This window comes from Salvia miltiorrhiza, chromosome 8 (genome assembly GCF_028751815.1).
Source record: "Salvia miltiorrhiza cultivar Shanhuang (shh) chromosome 8, IMPLAD_Smil_shh, whole genome shotgun sequence".
Lineage (NCBI taxonomy): Eukaryota > Viridiplantae > Streptophyta > Magnoliopsida > Lamiales > Lamiaceae > Salvia > Salvia miltiorrhiza.
In genome coordinates, this window is record NC_080394.1 from 51,699,340 (window position 1) to 51,725,269 (window position 25,930).

The following is a 25,930-nucleotide window of genomic DNA, read 5'->3' on the forward strand; positions in this document are numbered from 1 at the left end:
CTAAACCACAATTACGGATGGCCGGTTCAATTGGTTATATAATTAATTCTAACCCAATAAATATTTGCAACTATCTAATGGATTAAAACAATTAATATCATTAAACATGAAGAATCGCAGATGCAAGCATAAAAATAAAGTATAAGAATAATTAGATCTCACAAAATAATTTCGCTAGTGCTTCCCTAATCGATGCCGGAATAAAGAAATTTAGCTAGAAAACATAATTAAATAACACAAGAAATAAATAAATAAATTGCAAGGGATGAAAGAAATAAAACTTGATTTGAAGTCTCCAAACTTGCGTCCAATCTGCTCTCTCAAGATTGGCGTGAATTATGATATATGTCTCCAGTTGCAGCTGACTTCACATATATATATGACTAAGGAAATTAAAATAATACTAACCTAGTCTAATTAGGCAACTAAAAAAAAATGACATAAAGTCCAAAAAAACAAACTAGTCTAATTAAAACAACTTAAAGTGGCGTATGTGGCCTTTAAATCAAAATAAAATGGCGCATGGGGCCTTTTAACCACTTTCATCAAAATATGGCAGCCTTCATTGATTCATTTTAGTCAAACATGGCATTTTCATCATAATTTCATGGATTTAGACCACGTCCAAGTAAAATGGGCACAACTTCCTCTTCACACGGCTTCACCACTTCAAAACTCTTCTCAAAATCAATTATTTTCTCCAAAACCTATCAAATACCATCAAAATACATATAAAATCATAATCATATCCTAAAGATGATATTTAACACGAATTAAGTACAAAAATCATATCAAAAACTTTCAAATAAATGCGTATAAATACGCCCAATCAAATCCCCCCACACTTAAACAAAGCTCGCCCTCGAGCACCAAAAAGAATAAAACGACAGGGAAGGAACAAAAGAAGACTCAAAACAGCAAAAACAAAGCTTTGGCAATAATATGATAGATATTACTCAAAGTCTTGATCAAGATACAATCATCCACAAACCACTAACCATGCTCTTGCTCAGAAGATTATGCCATGATCTTCATTCAAGTAAAAATTGTGCAAATTCAATCCTGCCTCGCCAAGTTCACTCAATTTCTCTCAAAAGACAAATATGGACAGAATTGATTCACACAATTCACAACTTTATGCCTTCAAACACAGCTTGCCCTTATGTCACTATCTCCACCAAAATATGGAACCAATGCACAAATCAAAAGGTCTTGCAATTTGGTTGTAATGTGGCTAGGGTGCGTATAGGTGGGATAAACAAGGAAAAGGGATAAAAAAGGCTCAATATATGACTGAAAACATGCAACACACCAAACCTTCCATCAATAAAACTCTAGAGTAGCTCCTCAACATATCCACAATTCTCAAAACGGTGTGCTCAACTCCAACATATAACATATAGGGCATAAGCATGAATGAATGTATACACAATAGGCCCTTTATTTCCTTTGCACTTTTGCACTTTTTTTTTAATTTTTTTTTCAACAGCATATATATCCCCAATAACTCAATGAATCATCACTCAACACACTAAAATGATAGAAATACTCATTTCTCATCTTGTCATAACCTAGTGCATTCACATGTTTTCAAAGGACAAAAGCAGGCTAAAATAGGCTAAGGCTCAATATATGTGAGTTTTAATCAAACAAAACAGGAGCAAATTAGGCACAAACGGGCTCACTAAGGGAAGAACGAAGGTTCGGATCATATGTTCAGGCCAAAATAATGGTTATTCCAAAATGCCTTAATCATTTTCATGCATTAAATTCTCAAACTCAGTTTTGACTATGGCAACAGGGCAAACCAGAAATTCAGCATAGAAGTTCGAATCAATCACTCATCAAAGAAACAATTAGAGCTAGTCATGTGTGCTCATTAGGGCTCAATCCTCACAATTTAGTAGGTTTCAAGTAATTTTGATCAAATTTTGCACGTTTTTCTCATACAAGAACACCTACAAACATATGCATAATTCCATCACAAGAGCAACAGCCTATCATACCAAATCCAATATCCTAATCTTAACTCTTCACATCATCCATCATAAAAATTGTCAAAGGACTCGAAACTGACAAGAAAACCAACATAGCAACAAAGCAAAGACACACAAACAAAGACACCCCCCCACACTTGGACAACACAATGTCCTCATTGTGTGAGAGTATGACAGACCAAAACAGAAACAACAACAGACAACTAAAAGAAATAGAAGTTTCAAAAATGAAAAGCAAAAAAAGAGAGAAACTTCCCTGAACTGGTAGTACGAAATCGAAAATGGCGGCTGTTGTGGTGGACCGACTCCGGTGGTGCGGAGTGGCGCGCCGTTGAGGGAGAACTAGCAGTGCCCGAAATTGTGGCTGGAACAGGGATGGACGGCTGGAGTGGGGCTGTATGCTGTAGTGGCGCTGCTCCGGCGGTGCGGCTCGGGTGGCGCGATGGTCGGAGCGGTGGCAGATTGTGGTTTGGCCGATGGGGAGATGGTGGCAGATTGTGGTTTGGCCGATGGGGAGATGGTGGCTGCTCGATGGAGAGATGGTCGGAGCGGTGGTTGGGCGGACGGTGGTGCTGCTCGGCCGAAAGAGGTGGTGTCGAAAATGGCGCAGCGGTGGGAATGGAGGAGGAGCGGCGGAAGAGTTGGTGGGGATGGAGGAGTTGGTGGGGAGAATTTTGACTTTGGTCAAAATAAACCCTAACTCCAAAATTTTCAAAAGAGTCCCCAAATTTTCAGAAATTGAGTAGCAGCCCCCAATTCTTCAGATCCTGCAAAAAGATCCCCAAACCTGCGAAATTGACCAAAACACACCCAAATATACCATTTTTTGTATTTTATTTTTTTTTATTATTTTTTTTTTATTATTATAATTTTTTTTTTCATTTTTTTTAAAGAAAAACGAAAATAAACAAAAACAAGGGAAAGAAAAAAATCGGGTTGCCTCCCGATGAGCGCCTTTATTTAACGTCCTTGGCTGGACAGAAAAGAAATTCAAAAATCCTTCACGATGGTTGGAGACGTCAGGCTGAGCGCATTGAACGACTCCATCTCGACTCCAACATAATATGGCTTGAGTAATTGTCCATTAACCTTAAAACACTTTCGTGTTTCGAGGCTTTGGATTTCCACAGCTCCATGAGGACTCACACTAACAACTTCAAACGGGCCCAACCAACGAGATTTCAATTTTCCTGGCATAATCCTTAAGCGTGCGTTAAACAAGAGAACCTTCTGCCCAACTTCAAAGGATTTCCTTCTAATGTATTTGTCGTGCAGAAATTTGGTTCGTTCCTTGTAACGACTTGCATGGTCATACGCCTCCAATCGAATCTCCTCTAATTCTTGCAGTTGGAATTGCCTTTCTTTGCCAACGATTTTCTCATCTAAACAGAATTCCTTCACGGCCCAAAAAGCTTTATGCTCCATCTCAACAGGTAGATGACATTGCTTCCCAAAAATCAGCCGGTATGGAGACATACCAATCGGTGACTTGAAAGCAGTACGGTATGCCCACACTGCATCGTCCAGTCTCAAACTCCAATCCTTTCATCTCGGGTTGACTGTTTTCTCAAGGATGCTCTTGATTTCTCGGTTAGAAACTTCAGCTTGACCGTTGGATTGGGGATGATATGCCGTGGCAACTCGATGGTGGACTCCATATTTCTTGAAAAGTGCTTCCAAAGTGCGGTTGCAAAAATGGGTTCCTTGATCGCTGATGATGGCACGGGGCACTCCAAATCTGTTAAAAATATTAGCCTTAAGGAACCCTGCAACAACTTTAGAGTCATTAGTGCGGGTGGCCTTCACTTCCACCCACTTCGAAACATAATCAACAGCCAAAAGAATGTAAGAATTTCCAAAAGAACTAGGAAACGGCCCCATAAAATCCATTCCCCAAATGTCAAAGATTTCACAAACCAAAATAGGGACTTGAGGCATTTCATTGCGAGAAGAGATATTACCTGTTCTTTGGCACTTGTCACAATTTTTGCAGAAATTGTAAGAATCCTTAAAAATAGTTTCCCAATAAAAACCACAATCGAGAATCTTACGTGCCGTTCTTTTGGGACCAAAGTGACCTCCACAAGCATGAGCATGGCAAAAATTCAAAATGGAATGAATCTCCTCATCAGGGATGCAACGTCGTATCACTTGATCCGCACAGGTCTTCCACAAATAAGGATCATCCCATATGAAGTATTTTGCTTGGCTCCTCAACTTATTCTTACGGGCTGTCTCTATTCCCTTAGGAAAAACTCCAGCAGTAAGAAAATTAACCAAATCAGCATACCAAGGAGTGTTACCATCGATGTGCAGCAGCTGTTCGTCTGGAAAGTCGTCTGGTATGGGCATACCATCCGACACAGTCTGCAGTCTGCTTAAATGGTCAGCTACCAAGTTCTCGGCTCCCTTTTTATCTTTAATCTCCAAGTCAAATTCCTGCAAAAGCAGAATCCAACGGATCAAGCGAGGCTTAGATTCTTTTTTAGAGAGCAAATACTTAAGAGCTGCATGGTCAGAATAAACAACAACTTTAGAGCCAATCAAATAAGATCTAAATTTTTCACAAGCAAAAACGATGGCTAAAAGCTCCTTCTCCGTGGTTGTGTAATTGCATTGAGCCGGGTTGAGAGTTTTGGAAGCATAGTAAATCACATGGCTCTCTTTCCCAACTTTCTGCCCTAGCACTGCTCCAACGGCGAAGTCACTTGCATCGCACATGATTTCAAAAGGCTCTCCCCAAATTGGTGGTTGAATGATGGGGGCAGAAGTGAGTCTACTCTTCAACAAATCAAAGGCCTCCTTGCACTTGTCATCGAACACAAAAGACACATCTTGATGAAGCAACCTAGTGAGAGGTTGAGCAGTCTTTGCAAAGTCTTTTATGAAACGCCTATAAAAACCTGCATGGCCTAAGAAAGCACGAATCTCTTTCACATTAGAAGGATAAGGTAACTTAACAATCAAATCAATTTTCGCCTTATCAACTTCTACTCCTCTTGCAGAAATCACATGCCCAAGAACAATCCCCTCTCTCACCATGAAATGGCATTTCTCAAAGTTCAACACCAAATTAGTGTCGACACATCTCTGCAAAACTTGTTCAAGATTAGTCAAACAATGGTCAAAAGAGTCTCCATGCACAGTAAAATCATCCATGAAAATTTCTATGCAACTCTCAATCATGTCAGAAAATAGACTCATCATACAACGCTGAAAAGTACCAGGAGCATTACATAATCCAAACGGCATACGACGCCATGCAAAAGTGCCAAAAGGACAAGTAAAAGTGGTTTTCTCTTGATCTTCCTGAGCTACAAAAATTTGAAAATATCCAGAGTAGCCATCAAGAAAACAAAAGAATTCCTTACCAGCCAATCGCTCAAGCATCTCATCAATGAAAGGTAATGGAAAATGATCTTTCCTAGTAGCATTATTCAACTTCCTAAAATCAATGCACATACGCCAACCAGTTTGCAACCTCATGGGAATCAACTCATTCTTCTCATTCTTAACCAATTGAAAACCAGACTTCTTAGGAACCACATGAACAGGACTGACCCATGTACTATCAGAAATCGGATAAATAATCCCTAGATCAAGCAATTTAAGAATTTCTTTAAGCACAACTTCTTTCATGACAGGGTTCAATTTTCTTTGAGGATCCCTAGACGGCTTACTATTAGGCTCAAGTAAGATTCTATGCATGCAAGTAGAGGGACTAATACCTTTGATATCGGCTATAGTCCATCCAATGGCAGATTTATGCATCTTAAGAAGACTTACCAACCTTACCTCTTGTTCTGCACTGAGTTCATTGTTGATGATCACTGGCAGCGTGTCATCCTCTCCTAAAAACACATATTTCAGATGCTGGGGCAGTACCTTCAAGTCCAGCTTCGGTGGCTTCACAACAGAGGGCAAAATCGGTTCTGTGCTGGTCGGTATGGGCATCTTGCTCGACAGGTGCCGAACTGGAATTTCCTCCGTTGAGTACAGCTGCATGATAATCTCTCTAATGGCTTCATTCTCCTCAGTTTTGGAGTTCTCTTCAGTTAGGGAACTGAAAATAACATGCTCAAGCTCATCCTCCCTGAAATTCTCAACAAATTCCTCAACCAAATGGTCAATAACATCAATCATGAACACAGATTCAGGATCCTCAACATGCTTCATAGCCTCAAAAATATTAAATGTGACAACATCTCCATCAAATTCAAGGCTAAGCATTCCACTATCCACATCATTTTTTGCTTTAGCAGTTTTCATGAATGGTCTCCCTAAAAGAATCAAGGATTGCTTAGCAGAATCATCCATATCAACAATATAAAAATCCACAGGAAAAATCAAATCATTGACCTTGACAAGGACATCCTCAACAACACCTTCGGGATATGCAGTAGACCTATCAGCTAACTGAATGATAACACGAGTGTCTTTCAAAGGTCCTAATTGCAAATCCTTATACACAGAATAAGGCATGACATTTATGGATGCTCCTAAATCCAGCATGGCTCTCTCAACAGTTTTATTACCTATAATGCATGGAATAGTGAACATACCAGGATCTCGACACTTTTGGGGCAATTTTCTTTGCAGAACAGCAGAAACATTCTCACTCACTCGAATTCTCGCATCATTCCCAAACTTCATTTTCTTAGAGCATAACTCTTTTAAAAACTTTGCGTACCTGGGAACTTGCTTAATTGCATCAAGCAAGGGCAAGTTTATTTCTACCTTCTTGAAGATTTCCAGAATATCCTTCTCTTCTTCAATTCTCTTGTTCTGAGCCAACCTAGAAGGAAAAGGTGGTGCAGTCAGTGATTGAGGAATTGAAACCTTAGGTTTTCCACTTACCTTAGAAGAGCTAGGCTCGGTGGATTCTGGTGACTTTTCACTAATTGCATCGTCCTTGGCTTCATCGGGCTTATCTTTGTTCTGGTGCTTAGGTTGTGGCTCAGCTAGAATTCTCCCACTTCTTGTAGTTACTGCACTTGCATTTTCCTTGGGATTCATCTCCGTGACAGAAGGAAGTCGGCCTTGATTCGCCTGCAGCTTGTTCACCTGAGTGGCTAACTGCGTGATTTGTGTGCCCATATTACTCAACGCTGCCTGAGTTTCATGCTGGAACGCCTGCTGACTTTGCACCAAATTCTTCACAATTTCACTGCTCTGGGTGAGGCTCTTCATGATATCGTTCATATTGGGTGCAAAACTCGGTGCAGGACGTGCGGTATGGGCATACTGTCCAACCTGTGGCGGATTCGGCGCGTACATCCCTGGTTCCTGCTGTCTCCACCTAAAATTTGGGTGATTTCTCCACCCTGGATTGTAGGTGTTGGAAAAAGGGTCGTTTCGCCTTTGCCTTTGTGCGTTCATCTCTTGCTCATCAGCGGATCCCATGCACGCTTGCTCAGTATTATTATCCTGCAGAGATGGACATGCATCAGTAGGATGATTATTTTCAAAGCAAATTCCACATTGAACGTGTTGAGTTTTAGAGACAGCAAGTCCTCTAACTAAAGAGGTGAGAGCATCAATTCTCTCGTTCATGTTGGAATCTTCTACTTTCTGCACTGGCCTATAACGATCATCATCCTCATCCTCATATTGTTGGCCATTTGAAACCATGTCAACGATGAGTTGCTTTGCTTCGTCCAAAGTTTTATTGGTCAAGCTTCCACCACAAGCAGCGTCAACAATTTTCCTATCAAAAGAAGACATACCACGATAAAAATAGTTAGTAAGCAATTGGTAGTCAGAAAATCCATGATCAGGACACTTGCGACACAGCTGTTGGAATCTCTCCCAATAATCGGCTAAACTCTCCGCCTTCTTCTGTTTAATGCTGCTAATGGCCATTCTCAAATTTGCAGCTCTGGACTCAGGAAAGAATTTTCGCAAGAATTGTTCTTCTAAATCTCCCCAAGTTCTAATCGAACCAGGAGGAAGATCAAAAAGCCAATCTCTCGCTCTACCCTGCAAAGTATGAGAAAAAGTCAATAGCCTCAAATTATTTTCAGTAAAACCATGAGGGCGTAGAGTTGAGCAAACTAGATCAAATTCAGCCAGATGCTTGTGTGCACTCTCTCCAGGTAAATCACCGAATTTGGGTAGCACTTGAATGAAACCAGGCCGTATTTCAGCGTTGCCATTAATGGCAGGAAGGACAATGCACAAAGGGCGATTGCTTCTATGACGGCCTAACTCTCTGATCAGTTGAGGTGGTTCCTGTCGAGGATCAACGATCTCTCTATCGTTCTCCTCATCCCTATTATTACGGTCACCCATTGGATCTTCAATTTCTTCTTCGATGCTTTGGCAGAACTCGCTGCTGCTCTTTGATAATTTTTGCTGAAATGAAGTGAGAGTGAAAGTTTGCATTTGCTGGTTGGGATTTATGCTTAGTGGAAGACTTTGTTGCTGCATACTTGAGTATGCTAGCAGGATGTGCAGGAAAATAGGGTGGCTGGAGGTTGAGGTTTGAGGGAACATTGCAGCCATTGGAGGCAGCTTGAAGAGATGGGGTGCAGAGGGTGGTCGGCAGCATACTCATTTTCTTTCTACTAGCTTTATTGACTTTTCTATCTCTCTTCTTTCTTTGTAAATAAAAGTATCCTCCTGCAGCACTCTACTTTTAAACCTTCTCTCTTTCTTTGATTGTTGTGCCAACTTGAGTGAGTGGCAGTAAGGTGGCCACGTAAATTCAACCTTGTAATATACTATACGATTTTCCCCAAGCTGGGGAGTAGACTGTATTCGTGAACTGTAATAAAATACTGGCTTCTATTCTCTATCATCCGTTACTGTATCTGTTTGATATTTGCTTCCTTGCTTCAAATATTGAAAAACTGTAATATGACTTAAATTAAATCCGTGGATTTAATCTGCTTTGTAGTCGGAATAATTCCTCGACTTCTAGTAGCATTAATAAAATATAGCTGCTTGGTGCGTCGTTTTACACCAAAAATATCCGGCAGTCAGCCGGTATGCCCACACTGCGCAGACAGCAGTAAGCAAAATCGTCTCCCAAGGGACTGGCGAGAATTTCTCTAATTAAAGTCTGCAAAGTAACCACGAAATTTTGAGAAGAAAATATAGAAAATACTAAACTTAAAATTAAATAAATAAAATCCGAATAAACCAATTTTTCCAATTAACTAAAAGATGAATAAAAATTCCAACAATTGATAAAAGAATTCCAGCAATCAATTAAGTCCACCCTAGCTCAATTATTCCGATCATCGATGCAAAAATAACTTTAAATTATGCAAACAAACCAGTTATAACCACCGAAGACGCTTCTGACGTGATCTTATTTCTCCTTAATTATTCGATAATCAGGAAGACGCTTCACTAATTACTACCCTAATCGACTGACAACCGTAAGAGACGCTCTATAGGTTTAATGAGCCGACAACATTAATATTTAGAGAAACCCGATTCAAAACCAATAAACTCTGACGCAGGATTATTGAATTAAGACTGCTTTTCCCTTGACCCTGATGTGTCAATTTACCACTAATCAAACCTAAACCACAATTACGGATGGCCGGTTCAATTGGCTATATAATTAATTCTAACCCAATAAATATTTGCAACTATCTAATGGATTAAAACAATTAATATCATTAAACATGAAGAATCGCAGGTGCAAGCATAAAAATAAAGTATAAGAATAATTAGATCTCACAGAATAATTTCGCTAGTGCTTCCCTAATCGATGCCGGAATAAAGAAATTTAGCTAGAAAACATAATTAAATAACACAAGAAATAAATAAATAAATTTCAAGGGATGAAAGAAATAAAACTTGATTTGAAGTCTCCAAACTTGCGTCCAATCTGCTTTCTCAAGATTGGCGTGAATTATGATATATGTCTCTAGTTGCAGCTGACTTCACATATATATATGACTAAGGAAATTAAAATAATACTAACCTAGTCTAATTAGGCAACTAAAAAAAAATGACATAAAGTCCAAAAAAACAAACTAGTCTAATTAAAACAACTTAAAGTGGCGTATGTGGCCTTTAAATCAAAATAAAATGGCGCATGGGGCCTTTTAACCACTTTCATCAAAATATGGCAGCCTTCATTGATTCATTTTAGTCAAACATGGCATTTTCATCATAATTTCATGGATTTAGACCACGTCCAAGTAAAATGGGCACAGCTTCCTCTTCACACGGCTTCACCACTTCAAAACTCTTCTCAAAATCAATCATTTTCTCCAAAACCTATCAAATACCATCAAAATACATATAAAATCATAATCATATCCTAAAGATGATATTTAACACGAATTAAGTACAAAAATCATATCAAAAACTTTCAAATAAATGCGTATAAATACGCCCAATCACTGCTTCTGTTTCTCGATTAATAAATAACATGACTTTGCTAAGTCAATTATAACTTGGAAAAATAATTATTGAATAGCTCAATAATCCTCGTCGCGTTTTTCTCATGCATACAAAAGCATACGGCTAAAATAATACTCCATCTCTGATAAATAAAAAATCAGGATCATAAACTGGATTCATATATAAATGGCAACTGGGTTCTATTTACTGAAAGATGCGATATTAATTATCGCGATACCATAATTAAATAAAATAAAAAGAGCGGGTCGCTACATTCCTTGAAGAATAGCAATGTGGCACAGATTTAAATTCAACAGACTGAACCAAAGAATTATTTTCGAATCTCTACTTTCTCATGGGAACCATAGAACCGCGCGGTTCTATGGTTATCGAGCACTTGAACAATTTGAAAGATTTTGACTCGAAGAAAAGGGAAAAAATGACCAAAGAAAAAACCCGAAAAAAACCCTAAATCACGGTACAACGCTTGGCTAACTCGTCCCGTGCTCGTGATCCTAATGTGTATGAGCTGCGCAATGAGATACGAATTGAATCACTTGACATCCGACATTACAAGAGTTACCGGGAGGAACCAATATCGAGCCTCCGCGATCCAGTAACTCTTGTAAATTGAATCACTTGACATCCGACAATGCTTTAATCTCCATCTTGTTGTGCTGAAGCAATCGGAAAATGCATGCCTAATTTGCATCATCTTCAACTCATTGGAAATGAGATGCAAAATGAAGGACTTAAAAACATCCTTGATGGTTGTCCACGCCTTGAATCACTTGATATCCGGCAATGCTTTAATCTCCATCTTGGAGGGGATTTAGGGGAAAGATGTCGTGAGCAGATAAAAGATCTGAGACTCCCTATATGACTCGGATAGTGATTTACCATGGTGGACAGTTGGAAGAATGCCACCTTATTATGATGCTATCGGTTTTTTTTGGGTATAGATAACGGAGAAACTCCGTTATGTATGTGCGTTTTTCTTGTGGTGTTGTCACAACATTGTAGCTATTGGCAATTCTTGCCCAAAGTTGAAATCGTTATCACATAACAATTCAAAGTGCGGGCTTTCATTAGATCCTTTTTGTGCATTTCCGACAACGGGGTTCTCATCCACGTATCTCTCTTTGAAGACCCTCACAATCTCCCCCAATGCTCAAAGCGATGATCTTCATAATAAGACATCAAACAAAAGACCAAAGACAAAGGTGTCACCATGAGCTTCACTAATCATGTTGTGCATTGTGGTAATAGAACTTGTTTTTGTTCTTTCAGTTTGAAGACGCTCATAATCGAAGGGGCTAAACTAGATGGATATATATATATATATATATATGATTTCTTTATAACCATATATATATATATATATATATATGGTTTCTTTATAACCATTAATTAAACATAACTATCTTCTTCTTAATCTTCGTGCCCGCCAGTTTTATTGGGACGGAGGGAGTAGTAATCAATGCCTCTGTGAAACAAAACATTGTAGATAGAAGTACATAATACATTGACTATTTTCAACAAATTGTAAAAACTGTGAAGGGCTGAACTAGATATATATATATATATATATATATATATATATATATATATATATATAGGCCAAGGTTCAATGAAGAAGGCCTAAATGTAAGAAAGAAGAAAGAAGTAATCTCATCCGTTGATCTTATCTAATCTAACGGACATGATTTGTTCACGCCATGTTCAACGGATTTTTTCGTTGAACATATGGGGTGTCGAAACCCAGAACCCCCAAAAATATTGTATATGTTCACGAATGTTCAACGAAAAAATCCGTTGAACATGGCGTGAACAAATCATGTCCGTTAGATTAGATAAGATCAACGGATGAGATTACTTCTCTCTTCTTTCTTACATTTAGGCCTTTTTCATTGAACCTAACCCTATATATATATATATATATATGATTTCTTTATAACCATATAAATGGTGTATACTTTTAAACTATTTTGACGAGTTCATACGATGGAATTAGGACAAACATAGAACCGAGCGGTGTATATTTTACATTACATATATGTAATATCGCATGTGCGTATTTCGTAACTATACAACAACCATATCAAAGATGGACCTATTCTAGAACTAGTTTATGATGTTACAAGATGTGACTAAGAATTGCCAATAGCTACTAATTTAAAGAAACGCATAAACATAACAAAGCAAGTAAATTGAAATAAATACTGAAATACCGTAAACGTCGCAAAGATGAAATTACTGTCACTCAATTACAATCTTCGAAACTAAACTAAAGTAAAACTAAATTTTAAAGTAAACTAGAACAAAAAGTAACTAAAACTTGAAGAACTAAGAAAGCTTGTAAAACCTGCACTTGATGTATTCAGTCCTCAGCAAAATCTGACGAAATCCCGAAACTCCACCAGTATATATATATATATATATATATATTATATAATATCAGGACTTATTTTCTAGGTTTTATTTAGAACCATGTGAGATATAGGACTGACTTGTGCAAAGAGTAAACCAAAGAATGTCGCCCATGCAAGGCCACTCCCAAAGCTCATACTATTCGAAGAAATGCCAAGCATGGAAAATAAGCATATAAAAGCACGATCCTTAACAAAATCAGTCCTATTAATGCACCAATTAAGTTCTCATTCCTTGGTTGCATGCAATTGATGCCATTAAGTTGAAGAGTCATGCATAAATTGCCAACTCGTTTAATTCCTTGGTAATTAAAAATTAATTTCTTAAACGAAGGGAAAGGCATTGACCTTGATTAATTGAATTTGTATAATGAAACGTATCATATATGTAAATTTATAGACAAGTAAAGAAAATTGATGCCAAATATTCTGATAAATTTATTTGTATCAAGAGGAATTTTGATTTGACGAGATGGTTCGTGAAAAAATGATGGGGATTTTAGTAAGATTCTAATGATTCAGATAATTGGTAAAAAAAATATGGGGCTTTTAGTAAGATTCTAATGATTTATATTTCTATGTTTCTTAGTGATAATAGATTAAATTAAAGTTGTTTTTTTATATAACTTAATAATTAAATAAAAAAAATTAAAGACCACGTCATGATGGACTAGAACTCAAGACCTTAGGCCTTAGGTATTAACTGCTCTATTGCTTGATCACTTGATATGCAATGTACCATATTTGGCGTATCATTTTATGTTTCCCTTTTAATTTTTAATATTTTCTTATCTATTTTTTATTTAATTTTTATTTTGTACTCCATTACATGGTGAGCTCTATTATTTTGGAGTATGTTTTAATTTAATTTTGGAAACTATCCATTACATGGTGAGCTCTATTATTCACTCACAATACAATTAATTATCATTATAACACTAATTTTTAAATGAGATCATTTCTCCAGTACTCACAATAATATAACATTGTTTTTATTAAAATTCGTGCTTGTCCTTTATTAGGACTATTTTTTTTGTGGACAGAGGGAGTATAATAATTTTTTTAAGATATTATCAAAATAATAGGTATAATGGTAAAATATAATGGAATACATAAAATTATGGTACAATTAATCGGAAATACTTATTAATTTAATAATGTTTTTATAAAAATAAAATTTATTATAATACTATGAATTATATTTAATTTTTATTTTAAAAAATTACATACCATATAACATATTATTAATTATCTAATAAAAGTAAAATTAAATAATAAAATTAATTATATACCTTCATTATTAGGTGAAATACACTTTAATTAATAATCATAAAAGTAAACTAAAAAAATATAAAATTTAAAATGGATAAAAAATATAAAAATAAGACATTAAGTGTAATAAATTAGATCTGAACCCCAATAAAGCACCTCTCTTTTTTAAGCACCCAACACTTAATGCTGCTGTTCATTTATCTCATTGTCTCTTCGTATCTCTCAATCTTTATGATTGTCTTCATCGATCATGTCGCAGTTGTCTCTTAGTTTCTCTCAATCTTTATTATTGTCTTTGATGTATTCTAGAACTAGAATCGTTTGTCGGTAATTTAAATTCTCCTCATTTTCGCTTTCATTCTCGTTCCTTGAAATTTTCTTATTTCAACCAAACCAATGGAGAAAAAAGATATCGATTTTTTTGCGAATCTACCCCGAGAAATTACCATGAACATCCTCTCCAGACTCCCCATTCGAAGCATTATGAAGTCGAAGCTTGTGCGCAGGGAATTCCGCGACATGATCGACTCTCGTGATTTTCGTCTTCCTAAACTCAACCCACACCTTATTCTATCTCGATACCCAATGTCGACGTTCTACCGAATCTGCGAAATCAACGACAGAGACGCCGCCCCTGAGCTACTGGTAACGAAGCCGCATATACCACAGTCGATGGCTTCATCTTCATCATCTGCAGATTTCTCTCTCGCTTTATTATACGCAATCCCATCACCCGTGAATACGTCAAACTCTCCGCCCCTCTCGGTCTCGGTCAAAGCTATCGCTACGAACCGGGCAAATACAAGTTCGGATTTGGAGTGAGCGTTGCATCTCGCCAGTATAAGGTGGTTCGGATCTTCGGATCCGAGTGTCTGGTATACACCCTAGGTTCGGGACAGTGGAGGTCAGTCGAAGCGGGCGAGGGAGCTGAGACCCCACCTTTGCTCTGGAGCAGGTGCCAGTTGTGCTATTAACCTGCATTTCTGGGTGGGAATCTTCACTGGCTTCATAGTGAAACCATAGTTTCTTGCTTTGATCTCGAAACCGAGGTCTTAACCTACTTCTCTGCTCCTCCTTATCAGCATCGGAGTAAGGACGATCGTTGTCTCCGGAGTGTCTCTGTTTTGGATGATTGCCTTTGTTTGACAGAATTCTGCGGCGGTTTGTCGGTCGACGTTGAGATCGACATCTGGTTTATGAGAGATGGGAGGGATTGGAGTAAGGAACATGTAATCGTGTGGGAAGGTCACGGTAGAGAATTGTCTCATTGTTTCCCAATCAAAGTGTTTGAAGATGGTGACGTGTTGCTGTGGGCCGACCATATGATGCATTACTGCAAGTCGGAAGGTGGAGGACGGTGTCGTTTTAGTCATTATTATAGTCATCGTATGGCTTTGTTAAGGGGCATCTTTATACTGCCAGCTTTCTTCGCCTCAAAACCTTGTTTCCGGAAGAGGATGTTCGATTGTTTTCGGAAGAAGATGATCCATTCTCGCTTCCAACCTTTTTAATTACTTACAATAAAAATAAAATTAAGTTTCATTCTAGAATGGCTAACTCGAGATAGTTTAACATGAAAATAGTGATTACAAAGTTAATTTCTTTAGTTCTGGAAAAGATTATCTTAGTTTATCGTAGATTTATATACATAACAAGGAAATAGTGATTACAATTTACAAGGATTGGGATGTAATGAAGATCGAGTACCAAAATTCTGATATAGTAGTGTATTTATTTATATTGTTTTGTGCATCATTGTGATTACAAGTATTAGCATTTGCAGTATTAACCGGGAAATACTTTATATTTATATAAATTGATATCAAATTAATTATTATATCTATAATAACAAAAATTGACATTATGAAATTAATAAAATAATAATAATAAAAAGAATTGAAGAATTGATTTATTAAAAACAAAAATGAGAGATAATTTTTTAAAATTTTACTCCCTTCGTCACACTTCATTTGGCCTAATTTTCTTTTTGGATCGTCCCATTCGACTTGCCTATTTTTTTTTGAAGTAATAAATTTGTACTACTATAATATATACGAGCTTGCATACTTTATTTTACTTTACATTACAATCTTACTCTCAATAAACGTGGTGAAAAGAATTAGGACAAGTGAGGTGAGAGTAGTGAGACATAAGGAGTATTAATTATTTAAATTTTAATTAAATATTTACGTAAAATCTCAACGTGCGAAACCCTAGTTCGCCGACTTCGTTTTCTTCTTCATGGATTCCGGCCGTCTGGATAGGTCGGCACTCAATCTCCCTGTGATCTCGACCAACTTCTCTCATCACACTCCACCACGGAACGCTTCAAACTCGGGCAATTCTAGCCCAAAACCCTCGAGGAACTTGGCATCTCCTTCGGGGCTTGCTGCAGGTATTACTACTATCATGGATACTTGCCCCGCAACGGCGCCAAAAACTTGTTCGCTATTTTATTAACACGCCGCAAGTGTACGAGTGCAATTGAGTATAGCAGTGACAAGGTCGAATCCACAGGGACTAATTGTTATCAATGCCTATTCTTAATTACTTTACTCTATCTGGAAAAACGAATCTTAAAGGTTTGATTTTGGAAAACAAATTTAAATTAAAATAAAGAAACACTGAAAAGAAATCAAGCTGTGAAAATACGAAGTAACAGAAGAAATAAAGTTTCCCAAGGTAAAGGTTTCAACAGATTCTCCTAACTAACATGTTTAATTCAATTAATGAGACAATTCCTAAGGCAATCTCAAAATTAATTCATACCCACTCCCATGGCATACAAATCGTTGATTACATGCAAGGTTACCATCCCTGGATCACACTTCTAACATGTAACTCCCAAAAGTTCCTAGGATTAAAGCCTTCACAATTATTAATTCCCTTTAGAATTAAAATAAATGTGTTCTATATTCTTAGTTCAGGTATTAATTATCATCTCCCGATCTCAAATTAAAACCTATGATAATGCTAAATTGGTGATCAAGCAATAAAGCAAGCAGTTAAAACAAGAACATAGAAAGGAATAAAAATCTCAATTAATTAAATCAACAGTCAGAAATTGGAATCATGTTTACTCCCTAAACCCTGGGAAAAAGGGATCTAGCCACACATAGACATATGACTAACAATCACAATCTCAATAAAACTAATAAACATTAAACAACGAAAAACCGTAGTGAAGTCGATGATCTTCAGTCTTGCTCTTGCTCCGTGTCTCACAGCTCTCAGGAAAAGTCAGAATATGATCAAAGATGATAAAAGGTGCCCTAGGTCTTGTAGCTCTAAAAAATACCCAAAATCACAAAAAAACCAAATTTTGGGCGGAAAAAACGGCGTCTCGCGCGGCCGGGTCGCGCGCCCGCGCGCCGAGCCCGCGCGCGCTGTCCAGCAGGTCTGTCTTCGTCGCGCGGCTGGGTCACGCGGCCGCGCGACTGGACCGCGCGACCTCGCGCGGCCTTGTGCAGTGATTTTGTTTTGGCTCGTTCTCCCTCGTCCGAACTCCGATTTACGAACCGTTTGCGCTCACGAACTCCTATCGAGACGAACTACAACTTCTATTTCAGACAAATCTTCCAAATTCTGCTTCTTTATTTCTGAAAATACGTTCAAACACAAGCGAGTGACAAGTTCTTGACCAAAAACTAATATAAGCTCAAAATAAACCATCAAACACACAAAAACCTCATAACTAACCATCAAATATGACACACTAAGAGGTAAAAATGCATGGTTATCAACCCCCCAAACTTGAACTATTGTCCGTCCTCGGACAAAACAAAGATGAACCAAGAATGAATCAACAAGAGCGCCGAGAAAAGTGGATAACATTATGGCTTCAGATTTGTCAACAAAATACCAACATGCATTTGTATCTCCTATCATCACAATATCACAATCATGACAAACTCAAATTATGGTCTCAATGAATTGCAATCCTCACCAAAAAGATAAAGAATATAAGAACTCTCAACTCTCAAGTGTATCAATTCAAAAAGGACGTGTATACGCTCAGTTCAAGCTAAACAAGTACTCATCCATAAGCTTGTCAATCGTCTCACCTCTCCACCACTAAATGTGTGCTCCTATAACCAAGATCAAAAAGGTCTTTATTGAAAGTTGTAATGTAGGCTCTTTGGTAAGGTAGGATAAATTTGGCTGAGTGACTAAAAGATACTCCTCAATGTAGCTCGATCACCAACCTTATAACATTCTTAAACCATACCATCTTCCACCTCTCACAAAACCAGATTTTTCAATGCGAGAAATCATCACAACTCAACAATTATTTCTCATAACATTATGTCTCTCTAATGCATCTTATGTACCCATTTTTTCAATTCTTTTGCTCTCTCTTTTCTTTTCTTTTTTTCTTTTCTCCACCATTCTTTTTTTTTTCAACAACTTGTAGGGTACTAGGATTTTCAATTTGAAACCACAAAACATAACTCATGATCATTCATCTCCACAAACCAACTATTCCATATTAACAATTTCCAAGCTCTCACCCATAGCTAAATCAAAGAATATGGAAAAATAAGGCTCAAAGGGGTTGAACTAGGATCATATAAAGATATAGGACAAATATGGGATAAATAGGCTAGCAAAGATGGCCTTCTATCATCTCAAAGTTATTAAGCACACTATGTGACCTCGAGGGAGAAACCAAGACAAGTTCTAGTGAGACACAAGCATACTCAAACAATCACTCAAGAATAAGAAATAAGACTGTAAAAATAATGACAGTCAAGGCTCAAAACTCACAGCTTATTTCATTGATTGCAACCACATAGAGACCATGCTTATCATTCATCATTCATGCTCAATCACAACAATATCAACACAAACGCATGCAATTTCACAAGTTTTAAACAGAAATCATCATGAACCAGTTATCCACAAAACTCTACACTACTCACATCATCATCAAGGTAACATCACGAAGAAACCACCAAAGCAAGACTAAGAAAACTCAACGACGACACAAACAAAGACAACCAAAAAGAAAAGTGCACCCACAAAGACACATCCCCCCAAACTTATTCACTACCAAGGAGAATAAGTTTGAAAAGGATTTGTGGGGCACGAAAACAAACAAACAAACAAACGAAAATGAACAAACTAACCAGAAATTGGGTTGCCTCCCAATAAGCGCTATTTTTAATGTCGTTAGCTCGACCGAACAGCAAACTCATCAAGGAGGCTGGTACAAGCAGTGCTGCGAACAGCTTCTCCCTGCTTCATGCTTCTCAACCAACACTCCTCCTTTAAACTTCCGATCACCTGGGTCCTGCCAAGAAAAAGGATTCGTATCAAATGTATTAAAAACATCAACACTTACCTTGCCCGGATCTTTTGCTTTCTTTGGCGCTTCATCTTTGTGGATGTGGCATGGTTCATAGACATGGAAAGTTCGGCTCTCATCATGAACTCGCAGTGTGAGCTCTCCTTTCTCCACATCAATCAAAGCTCTTCCCGTTGCCAGGAACGGGCGCCCCAAAATCAGCGAAATTTTGTTCTCATCCTCAATGTCTAGAACCACAAAATCTGCAGGGAAAATAAAATCCCCCACCTTCACGAGTACGTTCTCCACAATTCCACGAGGGTAGGTGACCGACCTGTCCGCCATCTGCAGCCTCATTGATGTCTGCTTCAACTCTCCAATTTCCAGCTGCTGAAAAACAGATAGAGGCATAAGATTTATGCTCGCCCCCAGGTCGCAGAGTGACCTTCCGAAATGCTGGCCTCCAATAATGCAGGAAAGTGTGAAGCTGCCCGGATCTTTGACCTTTGCCGGCAGCTTCCTCTGCAAGATTGCGCTGCATTCTTCATTGAGATTCACCGTCTCAAACTCTTCCAGCCTCCTCTTCCTCGAGATAATCTCCTTCAGGAATCTAACATACTGCGGCATCTCCTGCAGTGCTTTCACCAATGGAATATTAATGTGCACTTTCCTGAAGATCTCTAAGAACTTGGAGAACTGCTCCTTCACCCTCTCTTTCTTATGGCGCTTAGGGAGAGGAATGGCCACAGTTGTTGGCGAAGTAGCTTTTTGCTTTTCATCATTCTTTCTGCCAGAAACCTCAACAGTGACCTCCTCAGCTTTTTCCTCAATCAGCCGTGCGCTCTCCTCTTTTGCCGTCATGGCCCCTTCCTGTGTAGTCCCGCTCGGCAGATCAACCATCTTAAAGTGACGCTGGGGAAACGGCAACCACCCAGGAGGATGAAGATGAGGTGGAAGTCGTCGGCCTTCCTCCCAGACTTTCCACGAGAGCTCTTCTTTCTCCATCTCATGAGATCCATGGTTGCCTTCTGAGGGGGCTTCATTCTTCAATCCAATGGCCATGCATTGCTCCTTTGGGTTCACCTTGGCATTGTTTAAGAGGTTACCCGACTGTTGGAGTTTGTTGACGGCGATGGCTACTTGACCCAATTGGGTCTCGAACATCTTCATTTGAGTCCCCACAGCAACGGCATTGGACTCTAGCTTTTCCATTCTCTCATCTGCCTTGGAGATGAACTTCATCATCAGCTCCTCTATATTTGGCTTCTTCTCTTCATTAATGATTCCATTCGTAACAGAGAAGCCTGGTGGAGGTTGGATTGCATTGTTGGGATTCCCATAAGCCAAATTGGGATGTGGACGCCCTCCATGATGAAACTGCTGTCCACTATTGTATCCACCCTGTTGCCCATGCTGAAAGTTCCCATAGCTTTTGCCATTGATGTAGTTGACGTCTTCTACGCCTGTCGGGATCTCTACAGCTGGCTTATAATTGCCAACAGTCATAGCATTGATTTTTGAGTTCATCTCTGCCAGCTGAGTCAAAATCAATGCCACGGGATCTGAACTGGAGGTAGCAGCAACTTTCTTCAAGTGAACTCTCTCGGATGGCCATTGATAGCTCGTGGTGGCCATGCTTTCAATGATCTCCATGGCTTCAGAACTCCCCTTCTTGAGCAATGAGCCCCCTGCAGCTGTATCCATGAACATCCTGGTGCGCTCTCCACAAGCGTTATAGAACATGACCACCAGAGTCCCCTCATCGAAGCCATGGGACGGGCACTTCCTCAACTTCTCCTGGTATCTCTCCCATGTCTCTGCTAGCGTCTCTCCATCGAACTGTTGGAATTGGAGAATCTCCATCTTTAACTTCAATGTGAGCCCGGGAGGATGGAACTTCCGCAGGAAAAGATCAGCCAAATCCCCCCATACAGGATTAGCTCCCAGCTGCAAAGTATGATACCATGACTTTGCCTTATCCCGGAGTGAGAATGGGAAAAGACGGAGTCGTATGATGTCATCTGGGACTCCGTTCATCTTGACAGTGCTGCACAACTCCAAGAATTGCGCCAGATGCGCATTTGGGTCCTCCACGGCTTTACCTCCATATTGGTTTTGCTGCACCATGGTAATCAGCCCAGTCCTTAGCTCGAAGTTATTCGCGTTGACTCTGGGCAGCTCTTGGTATTGGTACAGTGGAGTAAATGCCTCATCAATAGGCGGCTGTTTCTGCTCAGCAGCATTTTTCTGAGCATCCAACACCGCCTGCAACTGCTCTCTCAACGCACGGACTTCTTCCGCAGTGGCCATAGAATCCAAATTATCTTGCTTTGCTTGGTTGTTCTTGCGGCAGAGCGTAGCTTCAATCTCAGGATCAAAATCTTCAAGAGGAAGCTTCTGAGATCGCGTGTTCATGCACTACCTAAAAAACTCCAACGCAAGAATCAGAACCGCAGGAAAAATAAAGAACAGAAAAATAAATAACAGAAATAAAAAAAATCCAGAGTAGTATCAAATAATTAACAGAATAGTACTGATAAAAATCAGTCCCCGGCAACGGCGCCAAAAACTTGTTCGCTATTTTATTAACACGCCGCAAGTGTACGAGTGCAATTGAGTATAGCAGTGACAAGGTCGAATCCACAGGGACTAATTGTTATCAATGCCTATTCCTAATTACTTTACTCTATCTGGAAAAATGAATCTTAAAGGTTTAATTTTGGAAAACAAATTTAAATTAAAATAAAGAAACACTGAAAAGAAATCAAGCTGTGAAAATACGAAGTAACAGAAGAAATAAAGTTTCCCAAGGTAAAGGTTTCAACAGATTCTCCTAACTAACATGTTTAATTCAATTAATGAGACAATTCCTAAGGCAATCTCAAAATTAATTCATACCCACTCCCATGGCATACAAATCGTTGATTACATGCAAGGTTACCATCCCTGGATCACACTTCTAACATGTAACTCCCAAAAGTTCCTAGGATTAAAGCCTTCACAATTATTAATTCCCTTTAGAATTAAAATAAATGTGTTCTATGTTCTTAGTTCAGGTATTAATTATCATCTCCCGATCTCAAATTAAAACCTATGATAATGCTAAATTGGTGATCAAGCAATAAAGCAAGCAGTTAAAACAAGAACATAGAAAGGAATAAAAATCTCAATTAATTAAATCAACAGTCAGAAATTGGAATCATGTTTACTCCCTAAACCCTGGGAAAAAGGGATCTAGCCACACATAGACATATGACTAACAATCACAATCTCAATAAAACTAATAAACATTAAACAACGAAAAACCGTAGTGAAGTCGATGATCTTCAGTCTTGCTCTTGCTCCGTGTCTCACAGCTCTCAGGAAAAGTCAGAATATGATCAAAGATGATAAAAGGTGCCCTAGGTCTTGTAGCTCTAAAAAATACCCAAAATCACAAAAAAACCAAATTTTGGGCGGAAAAACGGCGTCTCGCGCGGCCGGGTCGCGCGCCCGCGCGCCGAGCCCGCGCGCGCTGTCCAGCAGGTCTGTCTTCGTCGCGCGGCTGGGTCACGCGGCCGCGCGACTGGACCGCGCGACCTCGCGCGGCCTTGTGCAGTGATTTTGTTTTGGCTCGTTCTCCCTCGTCCGAACTCCGATTTACGAACCGTTTGCGCTCACGAACTCCTATCGAGACGAACTACAACTTCTATTTCAGCCAAATCTTCCAAATTCTGCTTCTTTATTTCTGAAAATACGTTCAAACACAAGCGAGTGACAAGTTCTTGACCAAAAACTAATATAAGCTCAAAATAAACCATCAAACACACAAAAACCTCATAACTAACCATCAAATATGACACACTAAGAGGTAAAAATGCATGGTTATCACATGCTCTCAAAACGGGGGAAATCGCCCATGCCAAAAAAATGCAAGCCGAGATGAAACGGGAGGAGATGGATATGAAGCTCTTGAACAAGGATACAACGGGTATGACGGATGCACAATTGGCTTTGCACAACCACCTAGTCCAAGAAGTGCTTAAGCGTCGAGGGCTTATTTAAATTAGGAAATTATGTTTTTTTTTTTAATTTTATTAGCGTATTTTAATTATGTTTTTAATTTTATTTAAATTATTGTAATGTAGAATTTTAATTTTAATGAAATTTGAATTTTAAAAATAAAAGTGTAGAAATATGAATTTTGTGGAAATGAGGATCTAAGCACCCACCTAAGACACAATGCATTGGAGAGGGGTGTGTCTTAGGTGGAACCCACTCCTAAGACACCCCTCTAAGACACATCATTGTGGATGCTCTTAGTTTCTCTCAATTTTTATTATTGTCTTTGATGTAGTCTAGAACTAGAATAGTCTCTCCGTAATTTAAATTCTCCCCATTTTCGCTTTCATTCTCATTTCATTCCTTGAATTTTTCTTATTTCAACCAAACCAATGGAGAAAAAAGATATCGATTTTTTTGCGAATCTACCCCGAGAAATCACGATGAACATCCTCTCCAGACTCCCCATTCGAAGCATCATCAAGTCGAAGCTTGTGCGCAGGGCATTCCGCGACATGCTCGACTCTCGTGATTTCCGTCTTCCTAAATCCAACCCACGCCTCATTCTGTCTCGATTCCCAAGGTCCACATTCTACCGAATCTGCGAAATCAACGGCAGAGACGCCGCCCCCGAGCTGGTGGTCGAGCTCCCCATTCCCGGCACGGAGGCCGCACATGCCTCAGTCGACGGCTTGATCTTCATCGTCTGCAAAGTTCTCCCTCGCTTCATTATACGTAATCCCATCACCCGTGAATTCTTCAAACTCTCCGCTCCTTTCGGTCAAAGCTACAGCTACGACGCAGAAAAATACAAGTTCGGATTTGGAGTGAGCGGTGCATCTCGCCGGTATAAGGTGGTTCGGATCTGCGGATCCGAATGTCTGGTATACACCCTAGGTTCGGGACGGTGGAGGGCAGTCGGAGTAGGAGCTGTGGCTCCGCCTTTGCTTCGGAGTAGGTGCGATTGGTTCTCTGAACCTGCATTTCTGGGTGGGAATCTCCACTGGCTTGACAGTGAAACCAATGTTATTTGCTTTGATCTCGAAACCGAGGTCTTAACCTACTTCTCCGCTCCTCCTCACCAGCATCGGAGCAAGGACGATCGTTGTTTCCGGAGGGTGTCTGCTTTGGATGATTGCCTTTGTTTGACCGAACTCCACTGCGGTGCGTTGGATGACGTTGAGATCGACATCTGGTTTATGAGAAATGGGAGGGATTGGAGTAAGGAACGTGTGATCGTGTGGGAAGGTCACGGTTCATATATATTTCATTGTTTTCCAGTCAAAGTGTTTGAAGATGGTGACGTTGCTGTGGGTCGAGCCTATGATGCGTTACTGCAAGGCGGAAGGTGGAGGACGGTGTCGTTTAACTCATTCTTATAGTCATCGCGCTATGGTTACGTCCATGGACACCTTTTTACTCCTAGCTTTCTTCGCCTCAAAGCCTTGTGGAAAATAGATAATTTTATGCCGGGTAAATATTACTTTAAACCCCAAACTATTTTTGCACTATCAATTATATCCTGAATTATTGAAAATAATTTTTTAAACCTTGAACTATCAATTTTGTATCAATTGTACCCTTTATCCATTTTTCATCCTTTGAATTTTTAATGAGTAATGCATATAATCAAGTCGTTTTATATAGGGTTAATTGCATCAAAATACCTGACCTTTTTCCAAAATTTGGTTTTTTGACAAACTTTTTAATTGTAGCAAAAATTTTAGCTACGTTTCAATTTATTGCAATGTCCGTTCCGCGTATATTTCCGGCCAAATCCATGCTGAGGTGGACCTCCGTAAAGCTTAGGTGGCATGTCGTGCCGGGTAATGAAACATTGTCGTCTCAAATCCATTGCAATAAATTGAAACGTAGCTAAAATAAATTGGCCGAAAATGAATGGATTTGGCCGGAAATATACGTGGGACGAACATTGCAATAAATTAAAACGTAGCTAAAATTTTTGCTACAATTAAAAAGTTTGTCAAAAAATCAAATTTTGGAAAAAGGTCAAGTATTTTGACACAATTAACCCTTTTATATAATATAAGTCAAAAAAAGAATGATTCTAAATACATTATGGTGTTCGGTGAGCCACGTCAAATTTTTGAAGCTAAAAAAATGAACGAATGGTACAGTTGATACAAAACTAATAGTTCAAGGTTTAAAAAATTATTTTCGATAGTTCAGGATATAGTTGATAGTGCAAAAATAATTTGGGGTTTAAAGTGGTATTTACCCTTTTATGCCTAAAAAATAGTGGTATAATTTTATATCATTTTATAAGGAGTGAATAAATATATTATTTTTCAAACTAAACAAGATATAAAAAATGTGGTCCCCATTTTAAATGATAAATTTATATCTCATTATTTATATTATTTCTTTATTTAGAGGGATAGAAGGCAAACATACCCTTATGCTATAAAATTTGCCCGAGTAGAATATTAAATTTTCTCCTAGCGACTAGAATTTTTGATTGGGTAATCTCTATAATGTTAGATTATATTATCTTTAGGTAATAATATAAACATTTTTAT

The 25,930-nt window shown here is 38.7% G+C and overlaps 3 protein-coding genes across 3 annotated transcripts; 1 reads left to right on the forward strand and 2 right to left on the reverse strand.

Annotated features, from left to right (window-relative positions):
• Positions 1-2,987: 2,987 nt before the first annotated feature.
• LOC130998642 (uncharacterized) lies at positions 2,988-3,473 on the reverse strand. Its single transcript, XM_057924057.1, has one exon. It carries the CDS (start codon positions 3,471-3,473, stop codon positions 2,988-2,990), a length of 486 nt encoding a protein of 161 aa, XP_057780040.1.
• On the reverse strand, positions 3,039-8,301 carry LOC130998960 (uncharacterized). Its single transcript, XM_057924403.1, has one exon. It carries the CDS (start codon positions 8,286-8,288, stop codon positions 3,543-3,545), a length of 4,746 nt encoding a protein of 1,581 aa, XP_057780386.1. The 5' UTR covers positions 8,289-8,301; the 3' UTR covers positions 3,039-3,542.
• Positions 8,302-23,833: 15,532 nt separating this feature from the next.
• On the forward strand, positions 23,834-24,772 carry LOC130998643 (F-box protein At5g07610-like). Its single transcript, XM_057924058.1, has one exon. It carries the CDS (start codon positions 23,834-23,836, stop codon positions 24,770-24,772), a length of 939 nt encoding a protein of 312 aa, XP_057780041.1.
• The last annotated feature ends 1,158 nt before the right edge of the window (positions 24,773-25,930 follow it).